General features: G+C 45.7%; 1 protein-coding gene across 2 annotated transcripts in view; it reads left to right on the forward strand.

Moving 5' to 3' along the window:
* tll1 (tolloid-like 1) overlaps window positions 1-17,141 on the forward strand; it is a 321,825-nt gene that overhangs the window by 231,256 nt on the left and 73,428 nt on the right. For both annotated transcript variants that reach the window (XM_078406985.1, XM_078406994.1), the window contains exons 15-17: window positions 4,244-4,369; window positions 7,583-7,743; window positions 16,668-16,848. In XM_078406985.1, the coding sequence (XP_078263111.1) occupies window positions 4,244-4,369; window positions 7,583-7,743; window positions 16,668-16,848 (468 nt within the window). The remainder of the gene's footprint in view (window positions 1-4,243; window positions 4,370-7,582; window positions 7,744-16,667; window positions 16,849-17,141) is intronic.

Here is a 17,141-nt window from a genome sequence, read left to right on the forward strand (position 1 = left end):
TTTCTCCAAAAATAGACTTTATTCAAAATAAAAAACATATAAACAAAAATTGTGCATAAACTCTTCATAAATTGTCAGGGTCTGTACTTTCAACAGGATCATTCTCAGTGGTATTTTAACTAGTCTAACACCTATCTTTAAGCAAAACACCTCTGCCCACCACCTTCACACTATATATGGAATGAGCTGCCAGGGAAAGTAGTTGAGGCAGATACCATAACAACACTTAAAAGATATTTGGATAGGAACATTTTTTTATGGGGGACACGGTGGCGTAGCGGTAGAGTTGCTGCCTTACAGTGATTGCAGCGCCGGAGACCCAGGTTCGATCCCGACTACGGGCGTTGTCTGTACGGAGTTTGTACGTTCTCCCCCGTGACCTGCGTGGGTTTCCTCCGAGATCTTCGGTTTCCTCCCACACTCCAAAGATGTACAGGTTTGTAGGTTAATCGGCTTGGTAAATGTAAAACATTTCCCGAGTGGGGGTAGTGTTAATGTGCAGGAATTGCCGGTTGGCGTGGACCCAGTGGGCCGAAAGGGCCTGTTTCCGCGCTGTATCTTCTAAACCATACCAAACTTAACTAAACATGGACAGGGAAGGTTTAGTCAAGTCAAGTCAAGTCAAGTCAAGTCAATATTATTTTTTGTATAGCACATTTAAAAACAACCCACGTTGACCAAAGTGCTGTACATCAGTTCTGGTACTAAGAAACGAACATACAATGGCACACAAACATAACAGCACATACATAAACAGTTCACAGCGCCCCCTCAGAGGGCCTCAAACGCTAGGGAGTAGAAATAGGTTTTGAGCCTGGACTTGAAGGAGTCGATGGAGGGGGCAGTTCTGATGGGGAGAGGGATGCTGTTCCACAGTCTCGGAGCTGCAACCGCAAAAGCGCGGTCACCCCTGAGCTTAAGCCTAGACCGCGAGATAGTGAGTAGCCCCAAGTCGGCCGACCTGAGGGAGCTGGAGATAGAGTGGTGGGTTAGAAGATTTTTGATATGGGGTGGGGGCAAGCCCGTTTAGGGCTTTGTATGTGAATAGGAGGAGCTTGAAGTTTAAGGCAGAGATAGATACGATTCTTGATTTGTACTGGTGTCAGGGATTATGGGGAGAAGGCAGGTAGCATAGTGAGTAGCCCCAAATCGGCTGACCTGAGGGACCTGGAGATAGAGTGGTGGGTTAGAAGGTTTAGAGGGATATGGGCCAAATGCGGGCAGGTGGGACTAGTGTAGATGGGGCAGCTGGGTCGGCGTGTCGGCAAGTTGGGCCGAAGGGCCTGTTTCTGTGTTGTATTACTCGATGACTGCAAAACACCCACACCACTTATGTGGCTTTTCATCTGCATCAGATGCCAAATTGTCATGTCAAACAGTGTGGACTGTGCAATGCATAATTGGTGTGCTCTGGTAAGGATTGTGGTATGCAGGCACAGTTGGGCAATAGTTTGGGCCAAGAACGTAGGAGCTGGACTTGATTAGAGCCCAGTCCCCGCCTGACCTACTAACAGTGTGAAGCAGAACCTTGAAACTTTACAGATGGTCACATTTTTTAATTTGGATTGGGAAACGTCGGTTATGATCCTTAGCATGGGTCGCTCTGCATCAGAAAAGCCAGGATCCTGTTCACATGTTTGACCACATCACCGACTCACCATTCAATAAATCTGCCAGAACATGGCCTCTCCACAGGAAGCAACACTTAACACCTCACCGCCTGCAGTGAAATTTCTCACTTAACTGGAAATACAATGCACAAAATTATACCGAAGCTCAGGGATGCACAATTCTTTTGTCCGCTGTGTTTCGAACAATGTGGGGTTTAATGCAGCAAAGAATTTCTCAATCAGTTTAGTTTAGTTTAGTTTAAAGATACAGCAAGGGAACAGGCCCTTCGGCCCAACGAGTCCACACCGACTAGCGACCCCCTCGCACATTCACACTATCCTACACACACGAGGGACAATTTATACATACCATGCCAATGAACCTACATACCTGTACGTCTTTGGAGTGTGGGAGGAAACTGAAGATCGCGGAGAAAACCCACGCAGGTCACGGGGAGAACGTACAAACTCCGTACAGTACAGCACCCGTAGTCAGGATCGAACCCGGGTCTCCGGCGCTGCAAGGCAGCAACTCTAACACTGCGCCACCGTGCCGACATTATTTAATCAGATGAGGCTTGGTACGACCAGGGCCCTGTCTGACCTGCTGCGTTACTCCAGCACTTCGCGTTTTACTCAAGATTATAGCATCATCAGTTGCTTGTGTCTCCACAAAGATCTTGTTCCCCAAGTCAATAGGAAGTGTCATCAAAGCTAACGTTTCCTTTCTGAATCACTAGAATTTATTGCTTTAAATTCTTTGGTGACTTATAAAAGCGCCAGAATCAAGAATAACAGCATTAAATTTGCATCTGCTTCCCCCACCCAAACTCTTACTGAACTTTGGGAGTTAATCAGGAAGTTTTGCTAAAACTCCATGTTCAATCCAAGGTGGCATTTTAACTCTTAAGATCAGGTGGGATGGGATCAGCGGAAAGGAATTTTGTTTTTGTTATCCAGGTTGAACTTTGAGGGATCGGTACTCCAGCAGATTTTATGGTGCATATAAATACCTTTAGAGCTTTGGAGACACGGGGGACTGGAGATGCTGGAATCTGGAGCTAAACACACATAGTTCTGGGGGGAAATTCAGCTGTTCAGCAGAGTTGATGGGCCGATGGGCCTGATTCTGCTCCCTGAACTCAAGAACATGAAATGTGGAGCCAGGGAGAGAGATAGGAGATAGAATGGAATGGGGGGGGGGCAGGAAAATAATGGGTCTGTGAAGTAGGGAGGGATGGATGATGAGCGGATGGTGAAGGAGGAGGAAGGCAAAGGAGCCAGGTAACAGACACAGGATGGAGCAAAAGGAAAGGTACATGCGAGAAGCTGGGTAGATGAGGACAGGGGTGTGATCTACTAGAAAGTTGGAGAACTCAATGGTCATACATTGGGATGTAGGCTGTCCAAGGGGATATGAGGTGCTGATCTTCCACTTTGTATGTAGCCTCACTTGGTGGTGAAGGAGGCCAAGGACATCCAGGTCAGTGTGGGCACGACAATGGGAATGAAAAAGTCCGGCAACTAGGAGATCTAGTAGGCTCTGGCACTGCAGTAGAGTCGCTGCCTTACAGCGCTTGCAGCGCCGGAGACCCGGGTTCGATCCTGCCCATGGGTGCTTGACTGCACGGGGTTTGTACGTTCTCCCCGTGACCCACGTGGGTTTTCTCCAAGATCTTCGGTTTCCCCCTCCCCTCCAAAGGCATACAGGTTTGTAGGTTGGTTGGCTTGGTGTAAGTGTAAATTGTCCCTAGTGTGTGTAGGTTAGCGTTAATGTGCGGGGATCGCTGGGCGGCGCGGACTCAGTGGGGCGAAGGCCCTGTTTCCGGGCTGTATCTGTAAACTAAACTAGATTTAGATTTAGAGATACAGCGCGGAAACAGGCCCTTCGGCCCACCGGGTCCGCGCCGCCCAGCGATCCCCGCACATTAACAATATCCTACACACACTAGGGACAATTTTTAAAAAACATTTTACCCAAGCCAATTAACCTACATATCTGCACGTCTTTGGAGTGTGGGAGGAAACCGGAGATCTCGGCGAAAACCCACGCAGGTCACGGGGAGAACGTACAAACTCCGTACAGACGGCGCCTGTAGTGAGGATCGAACCTGAGTCTCCGGCGCTGCATTCGCTGTAAGGCAGCAACTCTACCGCTGCGCCACCGTGCCGCCCTAAACAAAATGCTGCCTGGCCCTGAGTTACTCCAGCACCTTGTGTCTTATTTTTTGTTCCTTGCTTCTACAAGATGTGACTGCTGGTGGTGGGACCGTGTTGAAGCCAGCCACAAAATGGAAAGTTGTGTGTATTTGAGGATTAATTGGATAGTGCTTTTGAAGATCCGACATGCAAAAAAAATTGGTTGAATGGTTTCGTTTTGTGCTGTATGATTTAGCGACTGCATACAAGGACATGTATCCTGCTCCTTCAGATTTTACACCAGTCTTGTATCAATGTTAACTGCAAGAAGGAACTGCCAATGCTGGTTATCTTGTTACCTTGACTGCCAGTGCAAGATTGATGAATATTGAACTGCAGTGGCTCAATAAATGTAACGGTTGAACTCGCCCAATCCAGAAGCATTAGCCAAAGAGTTAAGCGTCTGACGAATAATTTTGATTTCCTCTTTACAGAGGAGGATGAGTGCGCCAGACACGACAATGGAGGCTGTGAGCAACAATGCGTGAACACTTTGGGTAGTTACAAGTGCACCTGCGATCCAGGCTATGAACTTGCCACAGACAAGAAAAATTGTGAAGGTAAATATTGTTAATTATCTCAGCGGGCAATTGCATGAGGATTTCGCCTTTATGCTGCATCTCGTGTTTGTTCTGCTATAGTTGTGGGTACCACCTGAAAGGTGCATTGACATGACACGGGTTCCACTCTCTGGTGGAACTCCTCGACCTCCTGCTAATAGTTGGCCAATGCACGTCCCCATTGCAGCAAAGGTGAAAGCAGTGCCTTTTCAAGGTCTCAACGTCAGTTTATTGTCACAAGTACCAATTAAGGTACAGTGAAATAATATAAGAAGATAAGTGCAGATGCTGGTACAAATCAAAGGTATTTATTCACAAAATGCTGGAGTAACTCAGCAGGTCAGGCAGCATCTCGGGAGATGCTGCCTGACCTGCTGAGTTACTCCAGCATTTTGTGAATAAGGTACAGTGAAATTTGAGTTACCATGCAGCCATGCTCAGTGAAGAGCAACAAGACACACAGCCACATAAAAGTTAACATAAACATCCACCACAGTGGATTCCACATTCCTCACTGCGATGGAAGGCAATAAAGTTCAATCTCCTTCCTCTTTGTTCCCCGCGGTCGGGGCTGTTGAACCGTCCGCAGTCTGGGCGATCAAAGCCCCCGCAGCCGACGATCGAAGCCCCCGTCGGGGTGATCGAAACTCCCGCGTCGGGGTGGTTGAAAAACTCTCTCCGCGACACGGAACTCCCGAGTTGGCCTCTTCTTACCAGAGACCGAGGGCTTCACGACGTTAAAGTCCACAGGCCCCGTGGTTGGAGCTTCGATTCCTGGCAAAGGGATCGCAAGCTCCGCGATGTTAAAGTCCCGCAGACTCCCGCGGCTTGGAGCGCCGGGTCGGTCTCCAGGAAAGGCCGCCAACTCCACGATGTTAGGCTGCAGTGGGGATGGAGTTACAATACGGAGACAAATCGCATCTCCCTCGAGGTGAGAAATTGAAAAAAAATTCCCCCCAACCCCCACATAAAACAAACCAAGGAACACGAAAACATACTTTTTAACACATACTAAAAATAACAAAAAGAAGAAAGGACAGACAGACTGTTGGCGAGGCAACCACTGCTGGTGGCGCCACCTGGTGTACAATTAACCCATCTTTAAGATGGGTTAAGATCTGTTAGAATACTTTTTGGATGTGCACCTATTCTACTTGTATTACAACACCTTTGATAATAACACAGATTATGAGAAAAGGTGATTTTTTGCTCACTTACAAAACATTCAAAACATTCACCGTTCTGTGTTTTTTGCTCTGCTTTAGCGCTTTTGTGCAAAATTAATCAGAGTTTATTGGATTGCTTTTCAGTTTTCCCACTTTTTGATTTTCATGCCAGCTTTCTTACTTTGAACCTTTCTCCTTCTGAAGGATGATACTGAGATATGAGCAAATATTGTGACTGTGACTGCATGTGGGGGTAAGGTAAAAACGTAGACATTCACAGAAAATTTACCATGAATTACTGGGTGACAAACGACCCTCTGGTATATCAACGAGCAATAGGATATTTCTAAAGCAGAGATAGATAGATTCTTGATTAGTACGGGTGTCAGGGGTAATGGGGGAAAGGCAGGAGAATGGGGTTAGGAGGGAGAGATGGATCAGCCATGATTGAATGGCGAAGTAGACTTGATCGGGCCGAATGGCTGAATTCTGCTCCTATCACTTATGACCTTCATAGTCAATAGAAATCCAAACTAATTGTAACCCGTCCCCAGTGCTGGGGCATTCACAACTAACTCTGCTTCTGCTGGGGGCAAACAAATTAATACTTTGGAGGTTGGTTCTGGCACATTTCCTATCTGTTCCATACCAAGTGGAGCATTTATTACAAAGACTGGCAAGATGAGGCCGTCAGTCATTCATATGTGCTGCTTCTGAAATAATAATTAATAACTGGTCCCACTGGCCTTCTCCCCGATGACTCTTTAAGCAATCAAAACCCAGTGCCAGTTATGGCCTGAAATGAGGATGACTTCAGTCACAGCCCAATCTAACTTGTGAAGAGATTCTAAATTTATAGTCACTAGACCAAGTGGACCTGTTAGGCCCAAACCTCTCTTGCATTGGTGCAGCACCCTCTCCTCTCCCTTCCCCACCCCTCCCCCCTCCTCACCCCCTCTCCCCCCTTCCCCCCTCTCCCCCCTTCCCCCCTCTCCCCCCTTCCTCCCTCTCCCCCCTTCCTCCCTCTCCCCCCTTCCTCCCTCTCCCCCCTTCCTCCCTCTCCCCTTCCTCCCTCTCCCCCCTTCCTCCCTCTCCCCCCTTCCTCCCTCTCCCTCCTTCCTCCCTCTCCCCCCTTCCTCCCTCTCCCCCCTTCCTCCCTCTCCCCCCTTCCTCCCTCTCCCCCCTTCCTCCCTCTCCCCCCTTCCTCCCTCTCCCCCCTTTCTCCCCCCTTCCTCCCTCTCCCCCGTTCCCTCCTCCCTCCTCTCTCCCCCTCCCTCCTCTCCCCCCTCTCCTCCTCTACCCCCCTCCTCCTCTCCTCCTCTCCTCCTCCTCTCCCCCTCTCCTCCTCTATCCCCTCTCCTCCTCTCCCCCTCTCCTCCTCTCCCCCCTCTCCTCCTCTCCCCCCTCTCCCCCTCTCCCCCCTCTCTCCCCCTTCCCCCTCCCCCTCCCCACTCTTCCCCTTCCCCCCACTCCATCCCCCTCCACCCCCCGTCCTTCCCTCTCTCCTCCCTCCCTCCCTAGGAGATAGATTTAAACTTTAAAATGTGAATAACTTAAAAAATATAACACCGATTTCAATGAAACTTCTTCCATTAGCACCAAAGGGATGACGATGAGTAAGGTGGGCCTAAAATTGTCACACTATCGTGTACCGTTTTGGCTGTAGTTCAGGTACAAACAAACAAACAAACGAGAGTTTTAGTATGTAGATAGAGTGATACAGTGTGGAAACAGGCCCTTCGGCCCAACTTGCCCACACCGCCAAACATGTCCCAGCTACACTAGTCCCACCTGCCGGCGCTTGGTCCACATCCCTCCAAACCTGTCCTATCCATGTAAAGATGTCCCTTGCATGCCTATTCTTCAATGCTGACATAGCACTTAGCTATTTAAATAACTGCTTGCAATACCAGGCTAGTTGTTGTGTTGGTTTATTCACAAAATGCTGGAGTAACTCAGCAGGTCAGGCAGCATCTGTTGTGTTGGTATTCATTGTTGTGCAGAGAAATTCAGTTTACAATTGAAATTTGCTATTTTTTAATTTTAGCTGCCTGTGGAGGACTCCTGTCAAAGTTAAATGGAACAATCACCACACCGGGCTGGCCAAAGGAATATCCTCCAAATAAGAACTGTGTTTGGCAAGTTGTGGCTCCCACACAGTACAGGATCTCTATGCAGTTTGATTTTTTTGAGCTAGAAGGCAACGATGTAAGTAATCTAAACGTTATTGGATTACAAATTGAAAAATCTTAATATTAGGTAAATGATAACCCACACAAGGTGACAAAGCTAGACTAGAGAGTCATTGAGTCATACAGCACGGAAACAGGCCCTTCTGCCCAACTCGTCCATGCCGACCAAGTTCAATCTTCTAAACTAGTCCAATTTGCCCGTGTTATAGAGTCATAGAGTGATATACTATGGAAACAGGCCCTTTGGCCCAACATACCCCAGCTACACTAGTCCCATCTGCCCGTGTTTGGTCCATATCCCTCCAAACCTGTCCTATCCATGTACCTGTCCAACTGTTTCTTAAATGTTGGGATAGTCCCCGCCTCAACTACCTCCTCTGGCAGCTTGTTCCATACACCCACCACCCTTTGTGTGAAAAAAGTGAACCCTCAGATTCTTATTAAATCTTTTCCCCTTCACCTTATGTGTTTAGCCCATATTCCTCCTAACCCTTCCTGTCCATTTGCCTGTTCAACTGTCTTTTAAATATTGTTCCAGTACCTGCCTCAACTTCCTCCTCTGGCAACACATTCCTTAAATCCACCATACTCTGTGTGAAAAAGCTGCCCCTTAGGTTCCTACTAAATATTTCCATCTCACCTTAAATGTATGTTCTCAGTTTTTTTATTCCCCTATTCTGGGTACAGGACTCTGTGCTTTCTTATCTAGTGCTTTCAGTATCTTATACATCTCGAAAAGATCACCGCTCATCTTCCTGCGGTCCAAGGAATACGTTCCTTCCTGCCCAATCTCTTCTCACTAGCACAGGCCCTCCAGTCCTGGCAGCATCCTTGTTAGTCTTCTGACACTACAACATCCTTCCTTTCCTATTTGGTTGTTCATCTCAACACTGCAGTGTTTGGTATTATTAATGGAAAATCAGCTGTTGGAAGAGGAACACAAAAGGTGGTCACAACTAGAATGCTCATTTAGCATTGGGCAACAGGTCGTATTACATCCCCATTTTCCGATATGCAATAGTAACAAATTATTTAATTTTAATATGTCGTGCCATGCAGTTTTTCCGCAGCTCTGTGAGTGCTTATTTCTTACTCGTACCTTCAACTTGATAAAGCAAATGGGCTGTGTTCTATTCTGCATTTCAACAAATGTTTTCACAATTTTATTAGAGGCATCGTACTGAACTTAATTACACTCAACACAGTAATTGTAATTTGCCTTGAACTTTCTGTCCCAACATAAAAATGTCCAGGTAATTTACCAAATCTGTGCATAAGGTCTTGTTGATGAACTGAATATGGAATATCGGCACAGAAATAATATATATTGATTTAGAAATTTGGTTGTCTACTACGTTGTAGATGCTACCTGATTTAAAAAATTGACTGTGTTTGCCTCTGGGTGTTTTTACAAGATCCTCTGTGCATAGAGCATAATTACCATGGAGGGCACTTGATTTATTTCAATGAAGTCAATTAGTGTGCTTCCCCAAATGCAAGTAAATGGTTCACAAATTGCTCAGCTTGCAATTGCAAAAATAACAAGTATGTGTAAGGATAATGAACCTGACTTTTAGTCCGAAATAAGGTCTCAACCCGAAACGTCGCCTATTCCTTTTCTCCAGAGATGCTGTCTGACCCGCTGAGTTACATCAACTTTTTGTGTCTCCCTTCGGTTTAAACCAGCATCTGCAGTTCCTTCCTGCAACAAACTTTTAGACTTTGACTTTGGTCAAAGCTGGACTGATTTTCCCCCAAATGGTGTTGCTTCAGCCAGACTTTTAGGAATTGAAGAATGTCAGGACCATCTCCCTGAGTCTGCCTGTGACCTGCCAACATCCATTCACACAGAATGTGCAAGAAGGCACTGTAGATGCTGGTTTAAACTGAAGATAGACACAAAATGCTGAAGTACCTCAGCGGGTTAGGCAGCATCTCTGGAGAACACGGATATGCAACGTTTCAGGTCAGGACCCTTCTTCAGACCAAAGAAGGATCCCGACCTAAGTTTGCACATCATCTATCCTCTCCACAGATGGAGAGTTCCTCCAGGACTTTGTTTTTTTGCTCAAGATTCCACCATTTGCGTTTTGTTTTGTGTCTCCAGTTCTGATACAACTGGAAAGGCTGGTTATCTGAAATTGTTGATTTCAGTTGAAATTCAGTTGACTTCAGTGTTGAGCCCTAAGGACTATAATATGCCGAGTCAAAAACGTCAGATGCTTTAATAAACTTAAGCTGAGCTTGAGTGAGATTGTACGACAGATTTGAGAGTGGGATGCAGAATTAAAATATTAGCCAACCAGATGCTCATGATCACTCTCGTGGGCACAGCAGAAGTACGCCTAAAGCACATTGTGAACCCCAAATGCTGTAGTTTAAATTAGTAGAAGTAAATGGCTACTTCACCGAACAACAGCTATCGCATCTCGCGTGATTATATGCAAAAGTACCTTCTGAAGTTGGACACAAAACGCTGAAGTAACTCAGTGGAACAGGCTGCATCTCTGGGTGGAAGGAATGGGTGATGTTTCGGGTCAAGGCGCTTCTTCAGTCTGAGGAAGGGTCTCGGCCCCAAAACATCACCCATTACTTCTATCCAGAGATGCTGCCTGTCCCACTGAGTTAACGCCAGCACTTTATGTCCTACTTCGGTGCAAAGCAGCATCTGCAGTTTCCTTGAGATGTAACTGACGGAAATGCAAGTGTGATCCGGGGATCCCTGGAGGAGGTTGTGAGGGAGGAGAAGAGAGGAGGATGTGCCCGGTGGAGGAATCACATCGAAACTGAGGGACGTTATGAAGAAATTACAATGATTGTGAAGTCAGGAAGCCGAGGATAAGGAGAACCTTATCCTTAGGGGAGGAGGAGAGAGGATAGGAGCAAAAGTGCAAAAAACTCAATAGGTACAATTAACAGCACTGTCAACGTCAGTGGAGGGAAAGCCTCAGTTAACGTAAAAGGAACACATCTCAGAAATGTTGGTAAGGGAGGTGTCGTAGTCATAATAGATGAGATGGAGCTGGACTTGCTGGGGAAATTGAATAAAGTCCTTGGAAGACACATGGTGGGAGGAGGTGTGGTCAGGATACCCAAGGGTGTTTGACAGCTATCAGTTGGGCGATGGCTGCTAACCTGTCACCTGAGATGGAGATGGGGGATTCCAGAAAGGGAAGGGAATTATCAGAAATGGACCATGAGGCAGAGAGCAGGGCAGCAAAGGTGTTGAGGCCTTTGAGTTCCATGTGAAATTTCACCACCTTTAGACAACAGACAATAGGTGCAGGAGTAGGCCATTCGGCCCTTCGAGCCGGCATCGCCATTCAATGTGATCATGGCTGATCATTCACAATCAGTACCCCGTTCTTGCCTTCTCCCCATACCCACTGACTCCGCTATCTTTAAGAGCTCTATCTAGTTCTCCCTTGAATGCATTCTTCCCAGCACGAATAGGATATCAACACCATTAGCACCATCAACGTTTGCACCACAATCCCTCTTGGGCCCTACCCAGTCGAAACCATGCCCGTTGTTCTCTCCTCTCCTGTCGCACTGTGCTTGGTTTGTGGACCTTGTCTTCTTCTGATGCAAGACCGTCAATCCTGAAATGTTTCACTGTCCGCATATGGCACCTGAAGAAGGGCCTCGACCTGAAAGGTCACCCATTCCTTCTCTCCAGAGATGCTGCCTTTCCCGCTGAGTTACTCCAGCATTTGGTGTCTATCAATGGTACCTGATCCACGAGTGTCTCCATCATTTTATGTCAGATTTCCAGGATCTTTTTCTTTTGTTGCAGTTTCTTTGTTTTTTTTAGCCACTTAAAAAGGCAATTTTGGTTTAGACAATAGACAATAGACAATAGGTGCAGGAGGAGGCCATTTGGCCCTTCGAGCCAGCACCACCATTCAATGTGATCATGGCTGATCATTCTCAATCAGTACCCCGTTCCTGCATTCTCCCCATACCCCCTGACTCCGCTATCCTTAAGAGCTCTATCTAATTCTCTCTTAAATGCATTCAGAGACTTGGCCTCCACTGCCTTCTGAGGCAGAGAATTCCACAGATTTACAACTCTGACTGAAAAGGTTTTTCCTCATCTCCGTTCTAAATGGCCTACCCCTTATTCTTAAACTGTGGCTCCTGGTTCCGGACTCCCCCAACATTGGGAACATGTTTCCTGCCCCTAACGTGTCCAACCCCTTAATAATTTTATATGTTTCGATAAGATTCCCTCTCATCCTTCTAAATTCCAGTGTATACAAGCCTAGCTGCTCCAGTCTTTCAACATACGACAGTCCCGCCTTTCCGGGAATTAACCTAGTAAACCTACGCTGCACGCCCTCAATAGCAAGAATATCCTTCCTCAAATTTGGAGACCAAAACTGCACACAGTACTCCAGGTGCGGTCTCACTAGGGCCCTGCACAACTGCAGAAGGACCTCTTTGCTCCTATACTCAACTCCTCTTGTTACGAAGGCCAACATTCCATTGGCTTTCTTCACTGCCTGCTGTACCTGCATGCTTCCTTTCAGTGACTGGTGCACTAGGTCACCCAGATCTCGTTGTACGTCCCCTTTTCCTAACTTGACACCATTCAGTTAATAATCTGCCTTCCTATTCTTCTCATTCGTCACCCCATTCCTTCTCTCCAGAGATGCTGCCTTTCCCATTGAGTTACTCCAGCATTTGGTGTCTATCGATGGTACCTGATCCACGAGTGTCTCTATCATTTTATGTCAGATTTCCAGGATCTTTTTCTTTTGTTGCAGTTTCTTTGTTTTTTTTAGCCACTTAAAAAGGCAATTTTGGTTTGTTCTGGCCACATGAAATTTGCTAGAAAGAACTGTTTGTTTTCTTACTAATGGGCGATTCCTGTGCCACTTTACAGATGCTGAGTAGGTCTGCCAAGGTATAGTTCCATGCTCTTCAATGTAAAATCCATTCTGTAGACAAATTTGGTCTGTTCACTCTTCACTGTGCTGACTAACGATCCCCGCTCGTTAACACTAGCATTCCTACTGTTGGCAAATCAGCAGTGGCAACACATCACCTGACAGGACTTTGTGTTCATCTTCTCCCTTTTCTTGTCACATCTCTTCATTAACTGAAGCCGGCCTTTTTAAGAATGCTCTATCTGGGCATTCTTTGTCACTCATTGTCAATCAGATTGTGCTGCATGATGAATTAAAAAGATAATTATCAAGAATGATCAATTTATTCTGCGGGGAGTTGAATATTTTTTAGGTCTTCCCTTCGTTAAAAGAAAGGAATCCGTGATCTAATGCTCCTTGGGGAGGATTCCCATCACAGAGAGTGCACCATGAAGCACGCAACCCTTAATATTCTGTCCAATAAATTAATGAAACATTGTAGACAATAAGCTCATGACTTTGTAAAATGCCTTTACATTGAGAGCCACTACCTGCTCGAACGGCCAGATTGCAAAAACCTGATGCGCGTTTTTTTTTAGTTTTAGGTTTAGAGATACAGTGTGGAAACAGGCCCTTCGGCCCACTGAGTCCGCGCCGACCAGCGATCCCCGCTCATCTATATAACTAAAACTCTCGTTTGTTTGTTTGTTTGTTCCTGAACTACAGCCAGAACGGTACACGATAGCACGACAATTTTAGGCCCACCTTACTCACCGTCATCCCTTTGGTGCTAGTGGAAAAAGTTTCATTGATTTTTTTAGATTTAAATTTAGAGATACAGTGCGGAAACAGGCCCTTCGGCCCACCGAGTCCGCGCCGCCCAGCGATCCCCGCACATTAACACTATCCTACACACACTAGCGCCAATTTTTACATTTTACCCAGTCAATTAACCTACAAACCTGTACGTCTTTGGAGTGTGGGAGGAAACCGAAGATATCGGAGAAAACCCACGCAGGTCACGGGGAGAACGTACAAACTCCGTACAGACGGCGCCCGTAGTCAGGATCGAATCTGAGTCTCAGGCGCTGCATTCGCTTTAAGGCAGCAACTCTACCGCTGCGCCACCATGCCGTGCCAGTTGAAATTGGTGTTATATTTTTAAAGTTATTCACATTTTAAAGTTTAAATCTATCTCCTAGGGAGGGAGGGGAGTGGAGGAGGAGAGGGTGCTGCACCAATGCAGGAGAGGTTTGGGCCCAACTTGGATGAGAGACTTGGTCTAGTTAACACCCTCCTGCACCCACCCGAAGGACAATTTTTTACACTTGTACAAAACCGATTAACCTACAAACCTGTACGTCTTTGGAGCGTGGGAGGAAACCGAACATCTCGGAGAAAACCCATGCGGTCAAGGGGGAGAACGTACAAACTCCGTACAGAAAGCACCTGTGGTCGGTATTGAACCCGTGTCTCTGGCGCCATCAGCGCTGCAAGGCAGCAACTTTACCGCTGCGCCACCATGCCACCCCATGAGATGTACAAAAACAGGAGCTTCGAGGTGTAGGTTAACATTACAAAAGAAAATAATAAATTACTGGTAAAAAGATTCCCACTATGGCAACACATTTACATAAAACGTAGATGAATGTGAAGAACTAGAATACTTTGCTTACGTTGGTACATAAATATAAATATACATATAATATAAATATATATACACTCTCGGACAGATGGTGTGATTATAACCTCAGCAAAATGACGGTATAATGTTCAGATTATTATTTGCTTATCTTTATTTGTTATTGTTATGTTCTATGGTTGTGGACCATCCTTCCACTTCGATAGATGCACAGAAATACACTGATGCAGCTTCTTTGAGCTATTGATCATGGTGAAGCATAGGTTATTTCAGTCAGGTCAAACCTAGATTGTGCTAAGTAATGAAAATACTGCTGCTGCTGCTGCTAGAGATCTTTTTTTTCTTTCTGAGGAACCGTTGTGTAAAAACTATTGCATTTGCATTAACTTGGACTAGTTTAAATTCACAGAGCAAAGACAATTCTTTTTAGTTTCAGTTTAGTTTATTGTCACGTGTTTATAGTTTATAGGTAGAGTGAAAAGCTTTAAGGGCCTGTCCCACTTAGGCGATTTTTTAGGTGACTGCCGGCGGGTGTCAAAGTCGTAGCAGATCGCCAAAATTTTCTTTTACCCGACGACAATGACCACGACAATGCCGAGTCAGGTCGAGATTACACTGTCTTCGGAAACATCGCGAAATTCCCACGCTGTCAATGCTTCTCCGGCGTCCTAATTTTAGCTGAAATCACTGACAAGTCGGCAATTACTTGAGAGTTTCGAAATATAACATCTTGCCCGGGTTACTTGAAAACCAAGCTTCACGGTAACAAGGCATAAACTGGATTGACTTCCAGTTTACTAATAGCAGTATTAAGAAATTTAATTTTAAACGTGGTTAAATGGATTTTTGTGCGGAGTGTGGGCATTCTTTGAAAATGTACGGGACATGCATATCTGATTTCTGGGTTGGGAGCCTACTTTAAATGTAATCGCTGATGGCCATAAACATCGCAAAAATTCCCACGCTTACCTGACCGTCAAACTGTCACCTCCAATCCACCTGTCGAATGTGCTGACGGTAAACAAATTGGTTAAACACAAGTATTTTATGGTATCTTCAAATGACTTTACTTAATTTAATATTACATGCTTCTAAATGCATCAAAGAGAACCTAGCAAACCTGGGGACAGCATGCGACAGCGCCCGCAATAAGCAACGATACCTGGCAACAAGCCAGCTGTCGCCGAGAAATCTCAAACCGGTTGATTTCACAGCGACGCGCTGAGATCCACTACGATTCTTTGAAGACTCCTCACGATCATGCCCGCGACACCCCGGCGAACTGTTGGCAACAGCCTAGTCACCGGCAGTCGCCTTAAAATCACCTAAGTGGGACAGGCCCTTTAGTTGCGTGCTAACCAGTTAGCAGAAAGACAATACACGATTACAATCGATCCATTTGTGATACTAAAAAGTCTTTCTCCCTGTCAAAATAGACTCTCTCCATATCCTTCCTCCCCCCCACACTGCCTGCACCCCTCCATTAAAGAGGCTCTTTCTTCCCTCTTTGCCCAAGAAACATTTTAATATTTTTTATTATTCATTTCTTGCATTTATTCTGCATATCCATCATAATCCTTCTCCTGAGTTCAGACATGCACATCCTGAGTGTATAAGATCATGAGAGGAACAGATCGGGTGAATGCACTGAGCCTGTTGGCCAGATAGGTGAATCGAGGGCCAGAGGACATAGGTTCAAAGTGAAGGGGAAAAGATTTAATAGGAATCTGAGGGGTAACCTTTTTCACACAAAGGGTGGTGGGTGTATGGAATAAGCTGCCAGAGGAGGTAGTTGAGGCTGGGACTATCCCAGCATTTAAGAAACAGTTAGACAGGTACATAAATAGGGCAGGTTTGGAGGGATATGGACAAAGCGCAGGCAGGTGGGACTAGTGTAGCTGGGACATGTGGGCAAGTTGGGCCGAAGGGCCTGTTTCCACACTGTATCACTCAATCACTCAATTTGCATCAACAGTTCTCACTGAGATGGGTCGAGATCATTCTCTCTGTTGATTACTCATGGCACCATGCCTCCTCCAATTTCCTCATTTTTGATTCTCCTGTTCATTTTTTAAATGTTGCTTTTATGGGTTTTTTATTAATAACATATTGCACACGGTTAGACCTCTCAGTACATTCAATTTTCGATTGAACTTGATCCCATCCCTTGGATTGTTGTTAAACACGATACATCTAAAGAAATGCATCGAGCGATGAATTATGTTCCACCCTCGGCTTTCATCATGAATTATCAGTTACAGGGTTTGAAGTTTCAACTGCTTTCTTTATATTTCCACACTTGATCAGCAAGTTGACACAATACCGAACAAACTTAAAAACACTAATGATGAAAAGCAGACGTTGGCTATATTCTCATGCAGGCCGTTCGTACCTGAAATAATCAGCTTGCTTGTTTTCTTATATCAGATTTGCAAATACGATTACGTGGAGATCCGCAGTGGCCTTTCATCTGATTCCAAACTTCACGGAAAGTTTTGTGGTACGGAAGTGCCCGAGGTTATAACATCGCAATACAACAACATGAGGATTGAGTTCAAATCAGACAATACCGTTTCAAAGAAAGGTTTCAAGGCCCATTTCTTCTCAGGTATGTTGAGCTTCTCAAAACAGTGCTGGGTTAATGTGCAACTGATCACATTAGCCCTGGTAGAATGTAAAGTGCCGGAGTGACTCAGCAGGTCAGGCTGCATCTCTGGAGGACATGGATAGGTGGCGTTTCGAGTCGAGAAGCATGCTGAAAAAGGACTCCAGTGCCTTGGGTTCTATGCTAGATTCCAGCATCTGTATTTCCTTGTATCTACATCAATGCTGAGATGTGGTTACAGTGGTATAGTATCCTTGTAATTCTATTTATATCAGTGTCTTTATAATCTGACCAGA

Source organism: Rhinoraja longicauda, chromosome 1, assembly GCF_053455715.1.
Source record: "Rhinoraja longicauda isolate Sanriku21f chromosome 1, sRhiLon1.1, whole genome shotgun sequence".
NCBI lineage: Eukaryota > Metazoa > Chordata > Chondrichthyes > Rajiformes > Arhynchobatidae > Rhinoraja > Rhinoraja longicauda.